The 26,990-nt window shown below is 35.3% G+C and overlaps 1 protein-coding gene across 1 annotated transcript in view; it reads left to right on the top strand.

The window, feature by feature from the left end:
* STS (steroid sulfatase) overlaps positions 1-26,990 on the top strand; it is a 97,764-nt gene that overhangs the window by 42,790 nt on the left and 27,984 nt on the right. The window contains exons 7-9 of the mRNA XM_053935502.1: positions 13,708-13,845; positions 22,760-22,919; positions 25,517-25,638. Of these exons, the coding sequence (XP_053791477.1) occupies positions 13,708-13,845; positions 22,760-22,919; positions 25,517-25,638 (420 nt within the window). The remainder of the gene's footprint in view (positions 1-13,707; positions 13,846-22,759; positions 22,920-25,516; positions 25,639-26,990) is intronic.

The following is a 26,990-nucleotide window of genomic DNA, read 5'->3' as shown; positions in this document are numbered from 1 at the left end:
CTCATGTTTTATTTAACACATGCTATTGAAGTTCTGTTTTGAAGACAGATACTTTGACATGACTCATCTCTTCTGTGTCGGTACGTTGCTACAGTGTATAACAGATTTGCAAATAAGCATTTTCACAAAGCCTTTATGAGATAGGAGAATCTCATTAATCTGTTTCCTGGAAGAAACACTGAGACACAGAGATGATGTTCAGTTTTAACTCCTGAGATATAACTTTGTTGTTAGTCACCCACTAATCCAGGTCTGGATCTATAGTAAAGCATTAAGACTTTAATTCAGTTGCCGTGGGATTTGGGAAGGGGGAAAGATAAGTAATTTTTTTCACGGTCTTGATCCATGTTGGAGGCTGGAAATGGTTAGAATGTGCACCTGGAGTCAGGAACTCAGGTTTTTTTCTGGTCCTGGGGACTAAGTGATACTTTTTAAGGATAATTAAATATCTTTTCCAATATATGAACTATAATGATATGAACAGTTTCTGTGATGACTCAGGGAATGTCTTCCAGCCTTTTACCATTTTTTCATAGCTGGCTGCATATCAATTAGCTGAAGAAAAAACCCTAAAACTGATCATGTGCATTTCAGTTTCAGTGATGATACTGAGAATACTAGAGATTCTTTTAAAATAATCCACAATGTTTTTTTGGAGAGAGATATGAAACTTTTTCATGCTTCTTTTGAAATGTATGTTAATTGTTTTGAGACTGTGCTGCTTAAAAAAAGGTGATCTAATTCTGAGTGAAAGCAGTAATCATAAAATAAAGCTTATGACAATATAGATTCTGTATTCTTCATCAACAGACTGGTTCCTCTTAGTGAATTTCCATGCAGAATTGCATACTGCTGAATCACAAGGCTCAAATTCCAGGTGGTAATAAGCTCTTATTGATGAGGTTTATAGAACTGGCTTTTTATTGACTCTGGCTGGTAATCTTTCAATGGTACATTTGACTGCTAAAACAACCACACTATATAATAGGCTGGGTGGTAATACTACTACAGATCATTATTTTTATAAAAACAGTTGCTTATATTGTATTAAAGAAAGGTTTTTATTGCTTTCTGTATAATAACAAAATATAAAAATGAGATAAATAATGAATTTTTTAGGGCTAGGAGAAGCAGTAGATTAGTGAAAGGCAGTGATGCAGTGATTAGTGAAAGGCAGGCTGGTAAAGTAGTAATTTTGCTCTGGCGCTTTTCCTCTCACCACTTCATTGTAACAAAAGGCATTTATTTTTCAATTCAAGATGCTATTTAAGAAAAAACAAAACTGAATCTTTATTTTTATTTTCTATCACTCTTTTTTAATACTGATGTTTGTGGGGCAAGGGTTGTGTGTTTCACAGTGTACTCAGGTTATGTTTTACGAGTTTGAATGCTTTCTTTTTGTTTTTACTTTCTTTTGACTTTGTATGCACACTTCTATTTTTAAATTATTCTCTCTCCCTACCTATGAAACTTTCTTTATAGCATTTCCTTATGAAGAGCACATTTCAGTAACCCTGAGAACACTGAACTGATTTTGTATTACAATAGTAAGCTCAATATCCAAAGGAACGCCTGACCCCTAAGGGCTAACTTGCTTACTTGGGATGAGCAAACAAAGACTCCATGATAATCAAATTCTTGCCTTAGACCAGCATGAAGTTATATTCTAGAGCTTTAGTGGATCTTGCAGCCTTATAATTCCACAAGAGGGGAGGCAGAGCATCCTTCTCTCCCTTCTCTTTTTTTTTTCTAACCAACTTCCAGAGAAAATAGAAAGAAGGAGAAAGAGGAGAAGAAGAGAGGAATCTTCCTTTTTCAGGAAGTGCACTTTTATCAAACTGCTGGATGGACTTGTCTATAATATCACACTTACATTGCCTATAATTAAGTGTGACTAACTTAAGTCCTTCCGTTTACATGGTTTTATAGTACTGTTGCCATTTCACTGTTGTGAGGGTAAAGGACTTTGGCTCTTTAGGCTCTTGTATCTCAGTGGTTGAGATAGTTGTGAGTTAGAAATCAAGCTTATTTTCTTTGCCTAATCAGACTTGCATCAAAAAACAAAGCAGGAAACAAGAAATAATACAAATGTAACTTCATTTTAATCCTAAAGAAAAGAATGGCCTAGCCCTAAAAAGCAGTATAAATTTTGTCTTCCTGTGAATCCAAAGATAACTTAATGCCAGATGTTTGAAAGAAATTAATAGTTCAGGATGCCTCATTATTTCTAGTAAAGTCAGGGAAGATACAGAGTATTCAATGTATAGCATATCGCTGTGTAAAAGATAGCAAAGTGCTTCTAATCCAGAGTTCAGTTGATTTTGACATCACAAAATCACGGAGCATATATTAAGCAAGTAATAAATGAATACTTTTTTATTTATTTGTTTATAATTCAAACACATAGAATTTATCCTTTCCATTTGGCAGATTAAAAATTGGACATGAGCCAGCAGTGTGAATTTGCAGCCCAGAAAGCCAGGCGTGTCCTGGGCTGCATCTAAAGCAGTGTGGCCAGCAGGATGAGGGTGGTGAATCTGCCCCACTGCTCTGCACTTGGTAGATCCCACCTGGAACGCTGCATCCATCTCTGGGGTCCTCAGCACAGGAAAGATAGGGGCCTCTCAGGACTGGCCTAGAGGAGGTTGGTGAAGATGAGCAGAGGGCTGGAGCACCTCTCCTATGAAGACAGACTGGGAGAGCTGGGCTGAGAGAGGGCCTGGAGAAGAGAAGGCTCTAGGAAGAATATATAAAGGAAAATAAGTTATAAGACTGGAGAAAGATTTGATACCAGTACTTGTAGTGATAGGACAAGGGACAAAAGTTTTAAACAGCAAAATGGTAGATTTAGATTGGACATTGGGAAGAAATACTGGACAATGAGGGTAATAAGACACTGGAACAGGTTGCCCAGAAAAGTTGTGAATGCTGCATCATTGGAAGTGTTCAAAGCCAGATTTTAAGTAACCTGATCTAGTGACAGATATCCCTTCCTAAGGCAGGGAGATTGGACTAGATGATTTTTGAAGGCCCATTCCAAACCAACATCAGGACAGAGTGAGACACTATGTAACCAGCACATCCTACAGAACAATGTTTGAGCCTCTTAGCAGGATGTTATGAGCAAAGTGCTACTACGATGGATTTTTAACCAGCATTTTTTAAGAGGCATAAATTGGCAGTTGTCCTTAAAAAAAAAAAAAAAAAAAAACAACAAAAAGCCTAAATCCATTCTACAGGACATATCATAAATAGTCTTGCCTGTTTAGAACTGAGGTAGTCAAGCTCCATATCCTCAATTTCTCAGTCCAACTTTTGTGTGATTCTGCTGCAGTTTGCCAGTCTTCTTGTGCAATAACCCCCAGGTGCTGCTCGTAAAAAAATAGATGGCCTACTTAAAGAGAGCTTTGAGGACTTTCTTGGCAAAATATACTAGACAATAATACCACATTTACCTCTCAGAATGCAAACTGATTTTTTGATGAGACATTTAATTACTTCCCTGGTTATATATTATCTTTAGGAATTTGTGGTAAAATAATAGAAAATAATTGTTTTAAATAGAAGGAATTGGTATATTAAATATATTATCAGGAAATGTATGCAAATACTCTGTCCTACTGTTACCATATTTACTTATTGAATTTTGATAACAATAGAGTCAGTTCCTGTGTATAGCCAGCCATACTTTTCCAGTGCCTTCTAGAGCAGAAATCTATTTGCTGGATTGTACTTCTCTCTGCATGTGATACTGAAACACAGTGTGTTACAGAGCTATTCATGTGAAATGTGAAGATTCCAACCATTTCCTGTTCAAAGACATCTGTTTATATATAAATTCTTAAATTTGATTTTATAGGTTCCAAAATGATTCGTTCATAAAAAAATACATTAATAGGGGGGAACTAACCCTCTTGCATTTGGTTCAAGGACCATATACATATTCAGTTTAAAACTTAGTCTGATATTAGCAAATGTTTAAACCTTTGAAGACATAAGAAGGAGTTTCTTTTATCACTCCCCATTGTGCAATCAATCACAATCAGCATATATTGGAATGGTCAAATACCTGAAGCCTGTCTATCCATAGGAATAGTGCTATTCCCATAAGTAACAAATATGCTGCTTGGGGCATTCGAGTGGTTATTTGCCATCTGTTCTTTGGAGAGTTTACCTTGGCAAAAACTCCTCTCTTCCCCAAATAGTGTCTAATTACAGTTAGACTAATTTGTTCCATGTATCTATGTAAATATTTCAGCTGATCTGTGGTGTTTTTGTCAATGATCCTTCCTCATCTCAAATTTAGCCTTCAGATTTATTCTAAAAAACACATCTAACTGTAATCCTTATATGCAAGGCCGAGCCCTTTCAGAATTCTGTCTTGCCTTCACACAGGAAAAATATATTGGTCCATTTTTGTAACTTGTCATTGCAAACAAAATTACACATAGCATTCATAATGTTAAACCTTTGTAAACTCAGATTAATTTTTAATTTCACATGTAACATACTCATGTTATTGTTTTATTATTATATGAGTGAAAATTAGAGAAAAGGCAAAGAAATTAGCCTAATGGTCTTAGTGCCCTCTCTGATCTCATGACATCACCATGTCTTAGGGGCATCAAACACATCTTGGTCTAAGCAGAATCCTCAAATATTTCCAAACCAATTTAAAACAAGAACGGCATATTTTTCTTTCCAGGTCTCAGACCAGAAAAAGGCAGATTTTCTTTTTCTTCCTTATAGGCTTCTGCTGTGCTACTGAATAGTACTCTGAAACTTCAGCAAAAACTCTTTTCGAATAGGCTGTGAATATTTTTTCAAGAGGACTTAGATGAATTAAGGAACCAAAGTGCCATTTCATGAGAGTGCCATTTAATGAGTAATCTTTTTGAGCTAGTAATCTATCATCAATGAAGATGACCTGAAAAATTATTTACCTTCCCTCCAGACAGGATCCTCTGGAACTGAAGTCAGCATATATTTGTCATGTTTAACACACATACATATACCAGGGGAAAAAGGCACCAAATCATAATTTTTGGGTCTCAGTGTATTTGTTTGTATTTTTTTCCTAAATTCTGAATATCATCTAGAGAAGACAGAGTAGAGTCTACATCATTAGTGGAAAAATCCCTTGAGAGAATTTTCATAGTCAGGTTTGCTTTCTTATTGGTAGTAACAGTGTCTATACAGAGATTCATCATCAAGTAACATGTTTTGGAGATGGTGATTTCACAGTAGGCTTTGAGTGTCTAGTAGCACTTAGGCATAAAAGTTAGAGAAGTAGGTGAATTAACAAGAGTGCATGGTGATCCTTATGTCAAGGAGAAAAAAAAAAGTTGTATTGGGAGTGAGTTAACGCACACCTACTTTCATATTAGATTAGATATGCACAATTAAAATCAGAAAACCAGGAAATTAAATTTATTGAGATTTCATGATGAATATTGTGACTTTGTGGGCTCCAATTTGGGCAACTCCCTGGAGGCTCCCCTGGCAGGGGAGAGCCTCCTGGAGCAGTGCTGTGACAGGAATGAGAGACCCATTGGACTTTTTGGTCTTCAGCTTCTGTTTATTGTTATCTTATCAAAACTTCAGCACACTGTCTGCACCAGATTCTGTGTGCAAGGAAAACAGCACAAAAATGGCTAACGATCTCTTGTTACAAGGTGTTTTAGGTCTAATCAAAAACTAAACTACCCAATTAAGAAGTGACACCTAAATTATTTTCCTTTCTAACCCAATAACTGACCCCTAAAGACCCGCAATGCGGATTTTTTACCCAATTACAAGATACCACCTAAACCCAAGAAGAAGAAGGAAGTAAAATGAACTAGAGACAACACCCTATATCCTCCATCTTCAACCCATCTATAACATACTAAAAATCCTAAAACCTAAATTTCTCACCCATGTGACATACTACACTACTCTTTACAATCTATTTCACACTTTTGTGAAGGTAAACTCTAGTTTACCTTGAGGCTTTGGAAGGTTTCTCCATGAATGAGGGTCAAAGTCAGTGCTCCCCTGGGGATCAGGACACCCCAGAGCAGACAGAGGAATATTCCCAGTGCCCAGGGTTTCCACAGAATATAATTCAATCTTGATAAATCTCCTTTTAACTATATGGCATGTAATTTATAGCAAGTGTTTAAAACTTGCTTCCAAATTCAGCAAAGATTAAAAAAATTGGCTGCTGAAAGATGATAAAAGTTTATGCTCTAATGTTAGCCAATTTTTTACAGTTTGAATTTTACTTAATAAAAATGAAATAAACAACTGGCAAATGCTTTGATGTTTTTAGAAAAGTGCAGAGGATTAAAATTGGAGGTTAATTTTTTTTTCCCTGCTTTATATTATTCATAATTCTTCATACAATAATCTGGCAAAATATTGTCATTATGCATTTGGTTCTAGGACCATATGCATATTCAGTTTAAAACTTAGTCTGATATTAGTAAATGTTTAAACCTTTGAAGACATAGGAAATACTTTCTTTTATCACTCCCCATTTATGCAATCAATCACAATCAGCATATATTGGAATGGTCAAATAACTGAAGCCTTAAATTCACCTGACAGTCTAATTCAAAATTGAATAGTATCCCTCAGCTGTCACTACAGTTTGCCAAGGTCACACCTAAAGAAATCCCTTTCATAATTTGCAAGAAAACATGGGAGACCTCAAAGTGGGAAATGAGACAATGTCTTTTTCATTATTCATCTTAGTTGTATGTGTGAAATGGCATTTTAGATATGTGCAGAATGAAGATGCAAATTTACCCAAGAAGTTATCACAGCTGTCATGCAAAATGCAAATTCAGTGGACCCTCCTAAAATTGCATGACCATTTCTTATATTTTAGCATTTTAAGCAGGCTAAAAATCAAGATTTAAGTTAGAAATACATTGACTTATGTTCAACAGATGTAAGGTCTAAAAGTGAATTTCAAGCAATGCATTTATTAGCTAATTTAAATACTAATAAGGAAATAGCTACTGATTAGCTATACTTTTTGACCTGTAATAATCCATCATTAGTGCTGCAGTACAGGAAGCTTTTCCATCCTGCATTGTCTCTATTGCTCTATACTTACAGGTCTTCAGACACTTAACTCTGTGCTTCATTGTGCACATGTATTTATAAAATATCATTCCAACTTTCATATTTAAAAAATAATTTGAACCTATATGCATAAGAAAAATAAAAGATGTGGTACTCATCTCTAGGAAAAACCTTATGCATAAGTCAAAATTTGGTTGATTTATTCAAAGCTGCTAAGCAGTGTGCATACCTAATCTGCTGTGCACTGTGCTGAAAATTTATCCTGAGGGTCTGAAAGACACATTATACTTATAAAACTGTATAAACAGTCACAAGTGATTTGCAAGTTTACAGCTACATGGCAATCTAAATCCAAACAAAAAGCAAGTTCACATTGATAGCTTAGCTGACCACGCCAAAGTTGCCTTGTTTTTGTTTAAAAGACTGTCCTTTTCTGAGTGCTTCTGCTTACTTACTCGTCCCACTCTGAGTCTAGAGGAATATAACAGAGAACTGTTGTTCTACAGACTATCTGGACCTAAGAACTTCTTATCTGATTTCTAGTAGTAGGTAGTTACATCTGCGGCAATTGCCTTACCTTACTTCACTTTGAAAAGAATTCAGAATTTTTGGGGCCAAATTCTTAGAATCAGTGACTTGCATATGAAAATCCATACTTTTTGCTTTGTGTACACTGTATGTAAATCCCACTCTCAATGTATCTACAGCATACACAGCTGGAGCTGCATTGTGCCTGCTCTAGACTTCCACTGGAAAATTCATCAATCCTACCATGTTTAAAATTGCCAACAGTGGCAGGTCTGAACTGTCTTCTGAGCTGGAGAAAGACTGTCAGCACACCAGAAGAGACTAGAAACCCACTTCAGATCAGCTCTACTGTGGTCCCTGACTAAATGCCCATTAGTAGTGTGAGTGCCTAAGTTGCATTCTCAGGTTTTGTCCTTGAAATTAGACTTTTAAAGAAATCCAGGTCACAAAATTCAAGAGGGCTTTGCTATGGAAACAAATATGTTAACTGTCCATGATTGGATTTACTGTAAATATGCATTCCTGTTACAAATTAAAACACTAATATAGATGTATTTTTTCAGAACCAGATGCTACTTTTTGGCAGAATTTCCTGTTGACATTGAAGATCCCACTAACCTATCATAGCAGGAGCTTAGCACATTTGAGACTCCAGCTATGTACTTTTGGAGAAGATTTTGTTGTATGGATTGTTTCCATACTGTTTCAAGGCTTTGTACTGAATGCAGACTCTACTTTCTTTCTGCAGGAAGAACCTTATACATTTTCTAATTAGTTATGCATCTATTTTCTGTTCTGGTCAAAGAGTCATACTGCCCTCTCACCTTTGAGGTTCATATACTAATGTCCTCCTTATGAGAATCACTTGTCTTCAAAGGTGGATCTGTTCTGTTGACTGGCTAGATAATGCGCCATAGCACATTCTAATGCTTTGTCCCAGAATTTCCACTCTGCAGTGGTTGTGTTGTAGCTCTGAATGTTAAACAAGTTGCATGCAGAGTTTATGTACTGTTCATCATATGTGCAGCCACTTCTTGTGTTGCTGTCAATGGTTTTATTATTTTCCATCTTTACCTCAAGTGTTGTACTGAATGACTAGGTCTGAAAGTGATAATTACTTCCCCACTGCAGAGACAAACTAATTTACATATTTATCAAAGGAAACTGGATGGCTCTGAGCATACTATGGGAACATTTGCATATTTATAACCTGAAATGTACAAAAGCGAAAATTAAGATTGGGGTGTCTTGATCTTAGTTATAAGTTTGTTTTAATACAAAGGTTTTAGTCAGTGGATTTTGTGATCAGATCAGCGCATTAAAGTGAAGTATCTTTTCTTCATCACAGAAAAGCAACATAGAGATTGAAATGATTGTTAGCTTGTGAATGATGGTATGCAGAAGCTGCAACATTAAGTTTTCATAAGGTGAAAATCTTAGCCTCTGAGTCCTGAAGAGATGATTAACTGTGGCAAAACCTTAAAGTGCTGTAGCGCTTTGGAAAGTGTAGAAAGGGGCTCCCAAGAGGTTTACTATGTAGTAAACCTATGGGTATATAGTTGAAAGGCATCAATATACTTTCTGGGAGAAATATGGGTTTCCAAACACTTATGCATGTAGCATTAATTTTTAGGATTTTATGCATTTATTCAAAGGCTTGCCTTTGAATAAATTCACACAGAGGTGAATGCCTGGAGCTGACTACAAGTTGTGATTCTGGTTTATGATGCTTTTCAAAACCATACATGAGCAGCAGTAGCAAATTCTGAACAGCAAATAAAAACAATAAAACCCGAACACAATCAAACTGCCTCTTCTAGGCAGTGATGTGATGGGTAATTTTCCCAGGCTGATCTATTGGAATCTGTCTCAATCTTGCTGTAAGTTTCTGGATACAAGAGAGGCATGTGAAAGTTTATTGGAGTTGGAAAATAGTGTTACATTAATAGGAATTTCCTTTACTGTCAACTGTCTTTTCCTGATACAGATCCTTAGCCTTCCTTCTGAAACATGTTTTTTCTTTGAATCTGGCAAATTGCTTTAAAGCTTTCGTCACAAGTAGAGAGACTATTTTTTTCTAATGCCTAGATTACACACAGGTATTCTATTTCCTCTAGCTTCTTATTCACAATTTCAGTAATACTCTAAATTGTTTTGAATTAATACAAATAATATTTCTTTCCCATTGAATTGAAATGACAGTAAACTAATTTTTGAATAAAATGCATTTGTTCATATACTTGCTGGACGAAACGCTTCTGCAAATCACTAACATGTTTGTAAATGCATTATTGTTTTTCAGCGTTTTTACCTGGTTTACAAATGAATAGTAATTTTTTATAAGCCCTATCTCTTATTGTAGATGCATACAGTAGGAGCTTTACATGAGTCAAAACTCAGTAATTATGATCATCATTAGCAAGGCTGGTTCAGCTTCCATTCAGGCTGTGCAAGAGAAGTTGATAAGCGGCATGGCGCTGTGTTTCTTTCCAAAGAACAGAGTCAATTGCTCTTCTCATTTTCATGTGGCTATCACTCCACTGAAATTAGCATTTTCACATTCAGAATGAAACAATTCTTCATAATTTTACACAGCTTGAAGCAAGAATGGAAAGCAGAATACAGAGACCACTCACTTTCACAAGAAGCTTCATTTAAATTTTGGAACACTGATGTACTAATTAAAATAAGTAGCATCTTAATGCAGTCCTCAATCTGTTTTGTATCTTAAAAATATATAAATGTAAGAAAAATGTCCAATGATCTAATGCCTTTGTCTGCTACAATGTTAGTCACCTACATTGCAGAATATATTCCTATAATGGCAGTGGTAGGAGTAGCTTGATCTGAAATTCTAGTTGCTAAATAGATGCAGAAATTATGGAGCTTCATCAGCTAGATTGATTTGGATATTCGGAAATGTTGTCTTTCCAAATATGTTCTATTCAAATCAGAAAAAAAAAAAAACTGGTACCATCCTCATAGATCAGTACAGCAGTTATTTTTTTATAATGTGGCTTTCAAGCAAGGTATTTTAATTTAAACTCTTTCTTGTGTTAATGGGAGTCATATGATTCAAATGCACTTAAATGTGTCTTATCTCCTGGTAGCACACACTTTGCTGTTTATTTACAGTTTTCATTCTAGTAGGTGCCAGTGTTCAAGATCAAAATAGAAATGGAAGATTTGCTTGTGAGTGTGTTGTGACTGCCATACTCTGACAATACTGGTTTTTGAATTACCATTATTAGTCCATCTGTATTGAAAAACAGTACAGATGGACAAATAGTTATATGGATGTTGCTGCTAAGATTAATAGTCATTTTAGCATTCCTTAGTTAAACCTAATGTAGGCAATCCTCTGTGTTTCAAAATCCTTTTGAAGGAAATAGAAGTTTTACCATTGAGTTTAACAATGGATGAGAATTTTTATACATTTTATATGGCTGGGTTTTTTCTAACATGGGACGTGTTTGAGTGTCAGAATTTAATATTTTTTTCAGAGCAAGCCAAGTTACTCAACCTCATTAAAAATTCATTATAATGTCTTACATTTAATTTTAATATTAATTTTTAATTTTTAGTTTAATTATCTGTGATAGCGAGACAATTTTCATTGCTTCTCATATCTTCCCAAATTAGTTGGGAAATCAAAGTGGTCATTATTGACAGATTACCAATGCATTTGATCACCGGAGATCATTTAATGTTATATACTGAGTGCCATTCTCATTTTATTTTCATTTTGGTTTATATATAAGATTAATTTGAAAGTTCAATTTCATCATGAACATGATGTATGTAAAAAAAAAATATGGTTTTGCACATCACTGCACATATATTTCTTTGCACAATACTATTTATTGTCATTGTATCATAAAATCATAGCTTGATGTAGGTTGAAAGGGAACTCTGAAGGTCATGTAGGCTGTATACCTACATATAATTTACTAATTTATCTTTGTACTCTATGTTTTTATCATCACTGGCGCATTTCCAAGAGATACTGTAATCACTTAGCAAGTACATTCTCCAGTTTCAGAAGCCAATGGGAAATTGCCTCATTCTTTTCTGGCACTAAGTCCATCCACCTCATGCAGCAAGTGCATGGTTTGTCAGATGGATCTGCATGATTTTCCCGCAACCCACCAGCTTTAAAATGTCAGCCTTTGTAACAGATTTTCTCAGCTCTGTTGGGAAATTTCAACTCCCACAAGGCTTCAAAATTTACATAAACAAATTCTCCTACTCTTATATTTCTTCTTTGCTCCTGCTTTACAAGGAAGACCAACAGGTATCTACTTAAATTTAGCAGCTGATGTTCTTTATTCTTGATCCAGTCATTTGAAAAATTAAGACAGTCAAACATTTTAAAAATACAGTTTTAAAATGATATAGCATTAAGAGGCAACTAGAAATAGTAGCAATAAAGTAAGGTAGTTACTCCTTATCTAGAAAAAGAGCATAACAACAGAAACAGCGATCTGAAAACCGTTTAGAAGGCTCTGTATTTCATACTCTTTGACACAATAATTGGGCATCAGATGATGAATTAATTCTTGGTGGTCAGGTTAGCAAATCAAAATTAACATTCAAATTGGGCCATTCTTGTAAATGTCTTCTTAAGTAAAAGAATAAAGATAAAATGGTTGTGAAGACAGAATTATCTTTATATGTTCTGAGATCCCTAAAGGACAGGTTCATTGTCAGGCTGATGTGAAGAATTATATTCTTAAGCTTTGGTCATTTGCCAGGACCAATAATTTTAGGTCCTAATCAGTATAAAATTCACTGGAGCAAGTTACAAGGAGAAGCTTCTCTCTAATTCATACAGAAACACCTTTTAAAGAATTCAGCCTAAATAGGTTTCAGTGTAATTTATATAACTGCAAGGCCCTCCACAGTGCCAAAGTAGTGTGAGGAGCCCTTTGTGAAAATGAAACATGAGCCCATGGTGCCTAAGAGTTATAAGATATATCCCTGTGGATACTTCTTTTAAATGTGTGCACCTGGGTTTGTTTATTACCATGTGCATTTTGAGTTTAGTTGATGTTTTTCCATATGATGAGATATTAAGGGCTAATTATTAGGTTTGATAATGAAACCACACATACTTTAAATTTGCTACATGTATTCTCGTACTCTTTTTTTTTTTGTCTTACTCTAACACTCACACTGAGATTTTTGCCATGCTGTCTCTATAGGTTGCTAGGCAGCAAGGCTTTACCCCCAAACTGTGAGATCTACTCTGCATGCTGACTCTTTCCTCAGTGTTACTAAATATCCTCAGTGGCTTGAATCTTCTTGCTAAGGGATTTCCTTGATTGAGACCAACTGCTTCCAAAAGTCACTTGCTCTTTGTGGATTAGCCCTTCTCTCTGATGTGCACAAATCCTGTCATACTGTACTTCAAGAAACCCTGCAGCAACTGAGTCATGGTCCCAATTGCTACAAGGCCTGTGCGGTTGGGCCCTACTGTGTGCTGCATGTGCCATTAGCTGAGTATAAGAGAGTTTATGTGAAAAGTGGTCTCAAAAAGGCATAAGGACACACATATTTATATGTGCCAAGGCTAATGAAAAAGCCATTTAAAGTCCCCAGCATCCAGCGGAAGGCAACAAGGCTGGTGAGGGGCTTGGAACCAAAGCCCTGTGAAGAACAGCTGAGGGAGCTGGGGATGTTTAGCCTGTAAAACAGGAGACTCAGGGGTGACCTTATCACTCTCTACAACTCCCTGAACGGTGGTTGTGGTCAGGTGGGGTTGGTCTCTTTTTCCAGGCAACAGCTGACAGAACAAGAGAACACAGTCTTAAGCTGTGCCAGGGCAACCAGTTTAGGTTAGACATCAGTAAAATTTTTTTCACTGAAGGAGTGATTGGGTACTGAAATTGTCTGGCCAGGGAGATGGTGGAGTCACCATCCTTGGATGTATTTAAAAAACAGACTGGAAATGGTACTTAGTGCCATGGTTTAGTTGATGAGGAAGTGTTAGGTTAGGTCATAGGTTGGACTTGATGATCTCAAAGGTCTTTTCCAACCTAGTTCATTCTGTGATTCTTAAAGCTGTCCTTTTTTTTTTTTTTTTTTTTTTTTTTTTTCACTTAGGGCAGGTTCTGGATGTGCTGGAGAAGCATAATCTGAGTGACAAAAGTCTTGTATACTTTACATCTGACCAAGGGGCTCATGTTGAAGAAATCTCCAGTGCTGGAGAAGTCCATGGAGGATACAATGGCATATATAAAGGTGAATATTCTCTGATTGTTCTTGAAAAATACAAGAAAAAGCATCTCCTTGGGGTTGCACCAAAACTGTAATGTACTATGTGGCCAAGGTCAAAATCTTTCATCTATTCAAAATAAAGTAAGAATGTTTGTTTTTATTCTTTTTAATGAAATTCAGTAAGTCTTCTTGTTTCTTTATGAGAGATTAATGTATTTTCATTCTTTCACCAGGTAGAGGCTGTGTAATTTGTTTTCCACTCATATTTCAGGGGTCAAGATCAAAGAAATCCAGCAATCTCATAGTAGTTGAGCCTGGAAGGCATCTCCCAAGGTCTGTAGTCCCAGCCCCTGCAGAGCAGGGTCAGCTATAGCACATTGCTCAGGATTGTATCTAGTCAAGTTATGAAAATCTCCAGTGATGGAAACTTCATAGCCTCCTTGGGCAACTTTCTCTAGCGTTCGATCACACTCACCATAAAAAACACTTTTTCTTATGTTTAAATGGAGTTTTCTGTGGTTTAGTTTGTGCCCGTTGCCTCTTGTCCTGTCAGTGGCCCCCACTGAAAGGAGTCTGGCTCTGACTTCTTTACTCAGATAAATGCATGTAATCCCTACAGATGGATAAGATCCTGGTAAGCATTTTCTTCTCCAGGATGAACATTTCTCTCAGCCTCTCCTCATATATTCAATGCTCCAATCGCTTAATCATTCATCACCTTCGTTAGAACTCATTCCAGTATGCCCATGTAGCTTGTACTGGGGAGTTCTGCACTTGGACCCAGTGCTCCAGGCACGTCTCACCAGTGCTGAGCAGAGAGCAGGACTGGCCTGGAGCGTTCTTCCTACTGCAGCGCAGAGTGATGTTGTCCTTCGTTGCCAGCAGGGCACATTGCTGTCTCATATTCAGCTGATTGCTCATTAGAACCCTCCAGGCTCTGCAGAGCTGCTTTCTAGCCAGTTACTCCCCAGCCTTTGCTTTGCTAAAGGTTGCTGCTGTGAAGATTCAGGACTTGATATTTCCTTTGCTGAACTTAATGGGGTTCCTTTTGGTCCATTTCTCCAAGCCTATCAAAGTAATTTTGAAAGGTAACACAATCTTCCACTCTTGCCAGATTTATATCACCTGCAAAACTTCCAAAAGGAAAAAATTCAGGCATGTAGAGTAAGCAATAACCATACAGAGAGGTTTTCAAGCAAGAGAACCCCACAGTTTTTAGTCAGTAGGTATCTGTCTGAGAAACGACCCTTACATTTTAAGAGAGTTTCAAAGAAAATGCTACACAAGAAAAACAAGGAATGCCAAAATGATGAGGTCTATCAGATGAGTCCCCTTGGGCTAACACCAGAGTGAAATGTATCTTGAACATTAGCACATAGGCTTTGCATAGTGATTTAAGTAATTAAGGAACCATATGGTTACATATCTGTAGCCGTAGGCACAGCCTGAGGTGTTTTAGAAGCTCTAAAAAATATTTGCCTTCTAGAGTGCCAGACATAAGGTACAGGATAAATGATAAGGAAGCAAAAAAATGCACTATGTCTTCTTGAAGAACTTTGATTAAATGGAGTCTTTCTCTCAAGCCGTGCAAAATTTTGTATTCATACTTACAGTGCAGAGAAAAACTTGAAATAGATCTTGCCTGGAATAAGAAAAAAAATCTGATTGATAGGTTTAGTTGGGTAGTAATGGGGCTTCTTTTTTAAAGAGAAGGAAAAATTGTGTAGTTTGCAGTTAACACCTCTGCTGTGCTGACAAATGGGTTAGAAAATAATCACAATGTAAGAAACAAAATTATTATTTGATGAGAAACATTCTTAATAAATAAAAATTAAAAGACCCATGCAATTAGTTGAATATACTTTTAACATTTTAAAATACAATTAATTCTGCTTTACATTCCCTCCCTCCATCTCAAAATCAATCCTTAATTTAACAGGTATATTATGCATCATTTTCAAAGGGACTGAGGTAAAAATGATCAATTAATTGCATAACTAGCAATTTTCATACATAGAAATTTTTTCATATTAGAAGTCATGTGTGATGAAAAGTGTCTGTACATCTCTGTCAGAGTTAATGAGAAACAGACCTGTGAAGCCCCAAGAATAGCAATGAGCCTAAAAAAGCAGAAGGACAATCTTTATGCTGCTTGTGCTTATGTGTCCACACACCAGGAATTTGCTTCCTTTGGTGTGCAGCTTAAAAGCTTGTGAGACACACATATCCTTTCTCCTTCCCTGTCTCAGCTAGTCAATCTCTACTATTTATCTTTTTGTCTCTGAGTGATGTATGAATGCAAATATGAATCAAGCCACTTAACCCTCTTGTCAGATCTGGAGCAGTATGCTCGGCAATAACTGGTTCTGCCCTAAAATCAAAAGCTCTTAACCGATCTCTGCAATTCTAACTCACTAATTTCTCTTGATACCTAGCCAAATAAGCACCAATAATAAACTTTGAGAGGGGTTTGGAGAGTTAAGCTTTCTCTGCTGCAAAACTCAATGCAAAAAGGGAAAATTGCTGTTTGAGGTTTTATTATTCTGGATCCTAAGTACAGAACAGTCCACCATAAATTTGGATAGTTAGAAATCAGAGCTAACCAATTGCTGTCATACACAGTCTGGTTTATTTCTGCAGTATTCCTTTTCAGAAGACATTATATAGTAATACTGAAGTGATGGATCAAAATATCCAGTGGCCTTTTTTTGATGGTTGGTTGTCAGGATCTGTATAGTAAATAAAATCCCTAAGAAGATCCTAATCCTAGACAGTATGACCTTGGTTTAAGATGTGAATCCTGACAATTTAGATTCTACCAAGATTCTTAACATTAATTATATAAATTTTTATCATTTAAAGATGAATTCCCACTTTGAGTTTTTCTAAAATCTGAGCATAGCCTCTATCACTTATCCATGAGAGCACAGTGCTTTCATTTACTATTATAAAATGGGACAGTTGCAAATTTCATGGAATATCTTGAAGTTTAATAGCATGTTCTCACTGATATAGCATAAAGGAGGGAAAATTTTAAATTTTCCCTAGCTTAGATTTGTTTTGTATACTTTTACTGTGGCTCTTGGCAGAGGTAAAATTCAGAAGATAATTGTCTCTTCCGTCTCTCTTATGATTTTTAATTGATGAGTTTTAACTCGTCCCTAATTTTTTGTTATTTTCCTGTGTGAATTGCTTCCCTTTCAAAACTGAAGTAAATATACTAAAATAGTAAGTGTAGCATCAAGGTACCTTACTATTGTTTTTTGGATATTTTTGCAAAGGGTCACAGGCTGTTTGTTTTCTCTTTTTGTTTCCTCTTTTTGTTTTCTAGTCAGATTTTAATTCATTACAATCCTTTGTCTCCTAACCCTTGATTAATGTTCCTTAGTAACTTTTCCTGAAGGTCTTTGCCAAAGGTCTTTCAAAGCTTTAAATCTAGATACAGATTTGAAAACAAAGAATAATTTTTTGGCTATTTAAGTAGGAATTTTGGCGATTTAAGTAGGAATTTCTTTGCAACTGAAGGCCTTCTTACATGAACTCATTAAGTACTGCTGGGATTTGTACAAGACACTATTAAAATAATTTTAATTAAATTTAAAATATTAACAATTTAATTAATACATTAATATTAACAATTTTATATTGAAATTTGGAAAGTAATAGGTGTAACTGAAGTATCATCTTAAAACTTTCTATGTAATTTTTCTAGTCTTTTTTTTCAGTTCTGTATTTGTCTGTTGAAAGTGTAGAACATTAAGGTATTGCTTGTATATATGATTTCCAGGATACCTGCACTGACTTCTTCTTAGGTATTTTTCACTAGCTGCCTCACTGAAGCATGTCCATTTGATATAGTCACCATAGCTTTCCTTTAGGAGCAGAAATAAGGTTAATTTTTCCAAATACTTTGCATTTCTACTTTCAAATAAGATGAGAAGAATAAATAAATGAATAGAATTTCCTCTATATTAACAAGATGTGTAAGGTAACTGATTTAAAGTAAACTGATTCTTCTTTGGTACCCTGAGATTTTGAATCTAAATATTTTGTGGTAATTTCCATTTAGCTTCTTAGTGAGTAATTTCTTGAATTAGCCTCAGTGTGCTATCATATACATATATATAAATACACATATATATAAATATACATATATACAGTAAATATGCATACATATCTGTGTATATATATATAGACACATAATTTATAACAGTAAACAATGAAGGCAATAAAAACTTTTCTCTACACTTTTTCTCACTATAGTATTTCACTGGTACATATGCAGATAGTACAAGTCCTCCCTCACTATCACTTGTTGACATCTGTTCCATTTTGTCACATACTGGATTTCCTGTTCAATCTCCTTACATCTTACTGTCTTTTGCATTTGCATTTTGCATGTACCTCCGACCTGCATTAGAAACAGTTTTTCTTTGTACTTATGAAGCACTTAGCCCAATACAGACACTTGGCTACTGTCATGCTGCCAGAGTCATGAGTGAGTGCAGAGTGGGTCTGCTGATAATGGAAGTGGAGCCAAACACTGATAAAGCCAGACTGTGTGAACAACATTCATTTTAAGTGCTTTGTGCCTTAGAAATAGGTATTATCATAGTTATTTGTTAATATCCATAAAAAATACTAATTAATGTCTCCTAAAGACTTAGACCCTGATTTTTTTTTAAATCTACTATAGATCTGTGAAACTAAAACAAGAAATGAATACCCAATTTTTTTTTTTTAATGTATTACTGTCAAACAAGTTTATATACTGCAGTGGTTAGTTCAGCAGGGTTTCTTGAAGCTGTTAGTAAACCTTTTGCTTCCTGTAAGCCACAGAGAAATCAAGCTGACCATTACTTTGACCCCAGGAATCATGCTATGGCATATCTAGTGATATCTGTTGGAGTTTACCTTTGACTTGAAATAAAGCAGTAGTTGTCTTTTTTTCAAATGTACTGTATTTTTATAGCCTCTCTGAAGTAGATTTTAAATAATCAACGTGTATTGTAATTTTGACTGAAACAAAAAGTATCCTCAGAGATCTTTTCATTTGATTGGAAGAAATGTTAGATGAGAAACATCCAAACAAACCATGTCTATTCCATTCACCTGTACAAGAATAGCTCAGATTAACATAAATAAAATTAACAAAAACAGTACATGAAACAAGTTAAAAATCAGTAAGAGTAAACTTGTCTTCGAAAATAAATTGTTGTTCAACCATTTTACAAAGTAAGCAATAGTAACCAGTCTTGATTGTTGATATTTGTGGCATTAAGTCCAGTATAGAGGGGTAGAATAATTAATGTTGTGTTTCTCTATCATTCAAGAGAATAAATTGGGTTTGGAAGCTTTGTTTTTAGAAGAATATATGAAGGAAAGGGTAGTATGGTTATAATCCAGGTGATTTAAGAAAGTTATTTCAAATAGTTTTCGTCATTCATCATTCATAATGTTAATAGTGATTTACTGCAGAGTTCCGCTTTATATATCATCCTTTGTAAAAGCTCTATTGCCAGGGTTAGGTAGTAGCAGTCAATTTAAACCAGAGGGGGAAAAAAAAAGATATATTCTTTTAGCTAAGATTTGAAATGAGGTTAAAATGGAAATTTGACATCATGTTGTGGATGACTGCAGAGAGTTATGTCTGTATTTTGCCTGCTCCTGCAGATTTTTCAGGAAAGGTGAATGTAGGCTATTGTTCAATATAACACTGAAAGGTGCAACTACTCAGAAAGCACAGATGGCTAAGCAGGAAACTATAGACTCATGTATTTTTTGCTGTTTTAGAAACATTTTTAGAAGACTTTAAGAGAACAAAAATAACAAAAGGTAGGTTGCCTAGATTTTGCAAGGCATACAGCCTACTAGGTTTCAGTCTTTTCTCTGTTTCTATGTTGTCAAGTCTGAGCAAAATACAAAACTAATGAGCCAGGTCCTTAAATATCAAGAGATTTTGTTTCAAAATAATGATATTTTCTGGATTTCTTTTTTTTGTTTTATTAGCCATTCAGATGTTTGCTACATGTTTCAAGCATCAGCAGTAAAACCTTGATTTTTTTCAATAAGGAAAAAATAATGCAGATATCTTGGACAAAGTTTTAACAGCTAGAGTTTTAAAGATGATAAATGTCCAGGGATTTTTAATCATGTAATGGCATTAAGCACCTGTAGTCACTAAGCACAATTCTAATAAAAATGAACACCACGTAAGCAGAGATAATAGAAGACAGTCTTCTGCAATGACCTGTAATTCCTGCCCTGATTCTCTGCTATTCCCAGTCTCCAGAGATGTAAAAAAAATATATGCTCCAATTAGCCTTTTGAAAGGAAAACAGCAGTCACTTCTTCATAGATGTAAGTAAGAAGAAAGCCCTGCTGTGGAATCCATTTTGCTTTTTCTACCTTACAGCAGGGCATCAAGAGTTTGTGGAGTGTTCCTTTGTACTTGGGTAATGTGCAATTTTTCTGTCCTTTTCTGCTGATTCAAGAAAATTGTACTGTGAACTTAAGAACTGTGAAAGTGACCCAATATCTAGGTTTTAAGAATTGCAGCATGTGTGCGAATCAGATTTACCACTACTTTGAAATTTCTCTGTCTTCAGATTATACAGGAGACAACAGTATAACAAGACTTTATTTAAACATCTAGTCTAGCTAGCACTCTTAGTTGGTTCATACAGGTACAGAAATAAAAGGAACAGCATACCTAAAGCTTCCTAAGGTATAGATCAAATCTTAGTGTTGTCTGTCTGTTGGTATCCTTCAGCCGTAATGTTGCTGTCATGTATACACAGAATTCAGATCTGGCTCATGAACTAAATCACCTCCGTGGTGTATCTGTTCACTAAAAGTATGTTCATTTTGTTCATTTAAGGATATCTGTAATTTTATGACCTTATGCTTGTATTTTTATTTGGATTAAACAACTCCTACTCAGGATTTTCTATGCACCATAGCTCAGTCAGGTTTTTGATCTTTCCTGCTGTGTAACACCTAATTCCTACCAAACGTTGAAAAACGTAATGGCTGTTGTACAGGGGTGGAGTCATCTTTTCTACAGAAGGTGGACACAGCCTATTGACATCTACACTGATCTTGACCCAACAACATTAACAACTGACCAGCATACTTTTGGGTAAACACTTTCTTCTGGTGACAGGTGTTCTACGTCTCACCAAATAACACTTTATGAACTTAAATCTACATTTTCTTTAGAGTTGTGTTTTAAAAATAATATTTTACTAGAATGTAAACAAAAATAGGACATGCATCTCATTCTTGGGTAGGTAGTCACACACTTCATCATGAGAATGGAATTACATTTAACTCAGCCATGACAGTAAACTTTTAAGTATTCTAGAAGACAGACGATCTAGTTGAGATCTGATCTGGACACTGTTTAAAAAAAAAAAAAAAAACTTAAGCAAATATTGTTGCTTGACATAAGGCTGAATATTAAAAAGCCTAACTTTTCTGATGTTAGACTAGATGTGTCTCTGACTATTCAATATTATGAGTTCTGATAAAGCCCGTGAAAAAAATTAAGCAAAAATCTGATATAACAAAGAATCATGAGCTAATGGTCTTTCATTTACAAGAAAAGAAAAAGGTAAATTTATACAAAAAAAGAATTGGCTGTCTTGAAGCTACTACTTACCTTTACAGTGAAAATCCTGTAGAAAACCAGGTGGATTCTGAACCCCCTTTGCTGAAATGGAAAAGATCATCAAGAAGTCAGTAAAATAGACAGCATGTATAACAAGGCCTGGGGTCAATACCAAAGGTATTGACATCTATGAGGTGTTTTGGGTGTTTAAGATGCTGAAGAAACAGAACTTTTGAAATATTTTGTTGTAATAATTTTTTGTTTGGTTTGGTTTTGTTTTTTTTTTTTTTTTTAACTTGAAAAAGGGAGATACACGGTAAAAATAGTTCTGTAGCAGTTTTGACTGAACCATGAATTGCTATTTGATTCATTTAATGGCAGAAGTCCAACCCATATATTCCTGTTTTTGCAGACATTTTAATTCTATAAAATAATCTCAATTTATTTCCAAATGGCCCTGACAGTGTTTAACCATATCCAAAACCCATCTGTTGAACAGAGATTTCTTTTTCAAGTGGTATATTAGTTTCAAAGGTCACCCTGAAGTGCTCTACATAGTCACAACTGTGCAGGACATTGGTAATAGCATTTGTGATGCCTCTTCAAACAGAGCCATGTCAATTATCTATTCAGTAATGGTGAATATGCTGTCAGAGAATGAACCCATTGCCCTTCTGCCAAAGGTGCTGGGAGGACTCAGTAGTGATGGATCTTGTAGAAACAGTAAATGACTGCAAGTCACTGTTGAATGGAATCAGTTGATAGCGCATTTGATGCAATTGTGTTGGTCTAGAACACAAAAGTATCCTGAAAGTTATCATCACTGAAGTGAATTTGTTTCTAATGCATTGAATTGGAGAATTCAATAACATACTTAAATTAGTACTTTCTTCTATATACAGTCATTAAGCACCATTTTAAATAAAATATCATGTACCTTCTCTGGGTTCATACCTCAGATATCTAAGTGTAGCTCTTTTTTTTGGATTCCTGTTTTTTGGTTATAGGTTCATATATCTATGGGCCACATTATCTAGGCCAATTCCTATGTGAAGATTCCAGTGAAGTGCTCTTTAATCTCCTACAAATATGTTTTTTGGTGTAATTTAAATAAATTTTATAAGCTCTGTCTAATACATATTAGTAAATTTACAATAAGAGAGTACTACAGAAGGTAGAAAATCCAGAAAATTAAGAATAGGACAAATTTGTCTAATGGAAACATTCTAGCCAGACAGAATGTATAATATTTGGAAATTGAATCTTATAGGGTAGCATTATCAAAGAAGAAATTGTTTTCTCAGCAAACAAAACTAAATTTTTCAGGTGGAAAATCAACAAACTGGGAAGGAGGTATCCGTGTGCCAGGTCTTCTCCGTTGGCCTGGAGTGGTACAGGCTGGTGCCTATATTGATGAGCCAACAAGTAACATGGATATATTTCCTACCATAGTTCAACTTGCAGATGCACAGTTACCCTCTGACAGGTATGCTCTGTAGTCATCTCTGTTTTATAGAAAGTGTCATGAGTGTTTTATTCATTCTGGTGATATCTATTAAGATAGAGGTGAGAATGTAAATAAGAAACTAGGTTTTATACTTGCAATATTATGTTGTCTCTTTTCATATTGACATACTGAGAATATTTTACAGAAATGTATGTAAATACAGCTTAACTCACAGAACAAGAACCAAAGAACCAAAAAGATAACAGAATACCATCAGATCAATGTACTGTCAAATGAAACTTGGAATTACTTGCTAAAAGCAAAAATGAATGTATCAAAAAAGATTCTGTTCTGCATGAGTGATTTTGGTAGGAAAAGAAACTTAAGTGTAAATTACTTTAAACTTCATGAGCTTAGCCTTGACCTGCTTAATATCACAAAACATAAAAATGCTAGCTAGGCTTTTTTCACAGTTTTGTTTGGGTTTTTTTGTTTGGTTTGGTCTTTTTTTTTTCTCTGTACCTAGTTAGTAAAAATAATCCCCTACAGGCTTTTGCAGCCTGATAAGAAAAGCCACTGGACTTCCACAATTCATAAGATGCTTTCCTGACACTGCTACATCCCCAGGCTTTATCTTGTTTGTGAGATACACAGTCTCAGTGGCAAGGTGCCTCTGCCTAAGTGCTGTTGCTATCCAAATCCAGTAAGTGGAGAAACCTATTGATATGTGTATGCTTTGAACACAGTGATGACTCACAAACAGCTTTTGAGCACAAAGTATCAAGAATCCACATGGGGAAGCCCAGTGGTGAGCAGAGTCACTCTGCTAATGATTATTCATTGAGTGTTTGAAGGAAATGGCAGGGCAGGACAAGTCTTAAGACATGAAAAATTAGTCAGGTTGGTCCTGAGAGATGCTCTACAAGCAGTAATTATGTCAAACCTCAGAAGTTCTGATTGTTCTTTATGTGGCAGATCTTTTGCATTTTGTTTTTTTATTGCTTGAGTAAATACTAAGTGCTGATGTTTTCTTTGATCCCCTTTATAGAAATTCAAATATATTTGTGAAACTTTCACTTGTAGGTTGCTCCACTGTGATTCTTCTGTGTTAGACTGATGCCATAAGTACTGCTTCATCTTAGATCATGGACTAGCTTGAAGTATTTTTGTTCCAGCACCTGGGTTCTTATAGCTCCACTGAATTCTACCTGAGAAATAAGAGAAGTTAATATAATTGATATTCTCTCACTGTGAGAGAGCAGCTTAAAAAGGAATGGAAGAGATGCTCGTAGTTAAAGAAGAGAAATTAGTAATTGGAAAGAAAAGTCTTGTATATTCCTCTGAATCCAGCAACTGTAGCAATCCTAGAGTACTGGAGACATTTTTATGGAGATGCTTTTTTCCCCATACAGGCTCCAGAACACGAAGTGTTCAACAGACATGCATCTGTTAATGAACAAGCTTGCAAGACAAGAGCCTGTTACTTGGGCAAGAGAACATGAAAAACTGAAAGTGGGAAAGACTCTGTTTTAACAGACCCCCACAGACAGGGATTCACCCAGATGGCAGTTATCAGACAAGATAGCTTTCAAAATTCCAGGAAGTTTTCCTGCCAATCCTTTGAGAAAAGTGTTACTCTGAATGGCTTTGTTGCATACAGTTGCTGACAAGAATTCAATCATCACACGTGACTTAAAAAAGTAAACTTAGTACTTGTCTTACAGTATTTGCACTAACATGAAAAATGTTTTATGTAATGGTAATGAGATGAGCATGTTTGTAAAGGTAATGAAAATCAACATAGACCTTTTAAAGCTTTTTATAAGTTTCCAAAAATTTTTATGGGATGTTACTCAAAATGCTTGAGAAAGAATTACTTGCTGATCTTTATGTCAGCAAAAAGTAATTTCCGATAAAACTTATTGAAAAATTTGTAATTCATACCAAGTCAAAAATGCAGACTATGATTTCTCCCCTGCCAGCTGATGTCAGCAATTCAAAGGTTTAATTTAGGGTAAAAGCTAAAAGTCTTGCTTATTTTATAGCTCAGTTTTTATGTAAATTGACTGACTCCTTCAAAGCATGATCAAATTGTCAAACAGCATTTAGAGAATTTATATATATTTGTGTGTGTGTGTGTGTGTGTGTGTGTGTGTAAATGATAAATGCATATTTAAACAGTTAATTTTCAAATTTTAAATTACCACTTCTGTCTTAAATTTTGGCATACATAATATACTGAACAGAGATATTACCACTACTTCTGGGGATGCTAGCACAGAACAACATATTTTCTCTAGTTTTAGGGTTACTTTGGCCAGACTACTCCTAAAAACTTGAATAGGTAAATGTGAAGGACTGTGTTGTAGCAATTTATTCACTTATGTCTGTTTGCCTTCTCAGAAGTGAAAAAAAAGAGTTTAGGGAACTATTCATAATGACAAAATGTAAAATTGTTTCCTTAGGTAATGTAAAAATCAAAGGGAAGAGCACCTGAAGGTTTTTCTCTGAATTGACCAATTGGAGGTGGCCATTTAGATTTGGGGTTTTTTTTTAATCAGCAGATAAGTAGAATTATCTTCTAGGAAAGTGAGGTTTGAGTTATTTTTCTGATTTTGAAATGTTTTCTTACTCAGGATTATTGATGGACATGATCTGCTACCTTTACTTCAAGGAAAAGTTACTCAATCTAAGCATGAATTTCTCTTCCATTACTGCAATGCATATTTAAATGCAGTGCGCTGGCATCCAGGAAGCAGTAAGTAAACTTGCCTGTTCACATTTTAAATATTTAATATAATTTTTATTGCAGCTTGAAAAGAACCAGGAGGAAGCCTTGGGCTATAGTAACAAAAAAGTTGTTGAAAATATCTAACCTTTTTCCTTCTCTTTCACTTTTGTCTTTGCTGTTACATTCCTACTCAACATTTCACTGTTTGATGTTATTTTGTTATGTATTAATGTTAAATATGAATACAATACTGAGATCTATGGTATCTGAAAATGTCCTTTTTTTAAACCTTCATGAGAGAGAGTCTGTGCAGCAGAATGAAGTAGTCAAGGTTAACTCTTACATTATCCTAAAAATGCTCAGGTAATAGGATGGTTTGCTGAACAACAGCACAGGTATGATGTCAGCCTGGCCATTTTTGTTAGTCAGATAGCAAAATGTAGAAGAATCCCTGAGTCAAAGTTATAATTATCCAATAAATTAATATAGTATTATAGAGTCCCTTTTCATGTTTTTTATGAATGGCATAATTCTACTTTGTAGTTCAAGGAAAAAAGCATTTCTCACTGATTTGCTCTTTTTTAACTAACAGCTCACTGTTTCTAGTAGCACCTTCCACATTAACCGAGGCATATTTCCCTTTCTATAAAAATCTCTGTGCTGAATGAAGTTAAACATTTTGTCCCATCTCAGTTGACATTGAAAGTGATGCCTTGTGTTACAGCTTCAAAATAATGATCCGAAACAATCTTTGGCTTAGAATTTTTTTTTTTTTTATTTAAGTGTTGTGGGAAAGGACTTGTTTAATAGTTAATATGCAAACTTGAAGTATTTGGAATCTCTGTTTTCTTGGTCATCTCTAAGCTGACTCTCTACCTGTCTTGGACTTTAAACTAGGAAAAGGGAAAATATTACGTATAATATTTATTTACCATTACTGTGCCTCTATGTTTGATAAATAATCATAAGGAAGAACCAAGCAACCAGATCTAGAACCATTTTGTAGCCGGTGGTGGATGAAGTTATTCTGCATCATAATGAGAGAAGTGGGCAGAGAAGCTGTTTTTCTCAAACATACACCTTTGCAAGATGACATAACCCTTTATTTTTCACTGAAGGGGAATGTGATGGGAAATGAATGTGAGCAACAGTGGGGGACTAGCCTACTAGTCTAGTATTTACTTGATGAGCAACAGCAATGTAGAGTGTGATTCATCCTTTCTCCAAGGCATTCAAATGATAAAGCCCACTCAGAACCTGGCAATAATATTTTCATAACAACGGGCTGGCTTTTGTACAGAAGGTTGTTGTGGTTTAATTCCAGACAGCAACTAAGCCTGACAGAGCCACTCTGTGTCTCTTTCTGGGATGGGGAAGAG

The sequence above is a fragment of the Vidua chalybeata genome, chromosome 2, assembly GCF_026979565.1.
Source record: "Vidua chalybeata isolate OUT-0048 chromosome 2, bVidCha1 merged haplotype, whole genome shotgun sequence".
NCBI lineage: Eukaryota > Metazoa > Chordata > Aves > Passeriformes > Viduidae > Vidua > Vidua chalybeata.
This window is presented reverse-complemented; position numbering and strand designations above follow the sequence as displayed.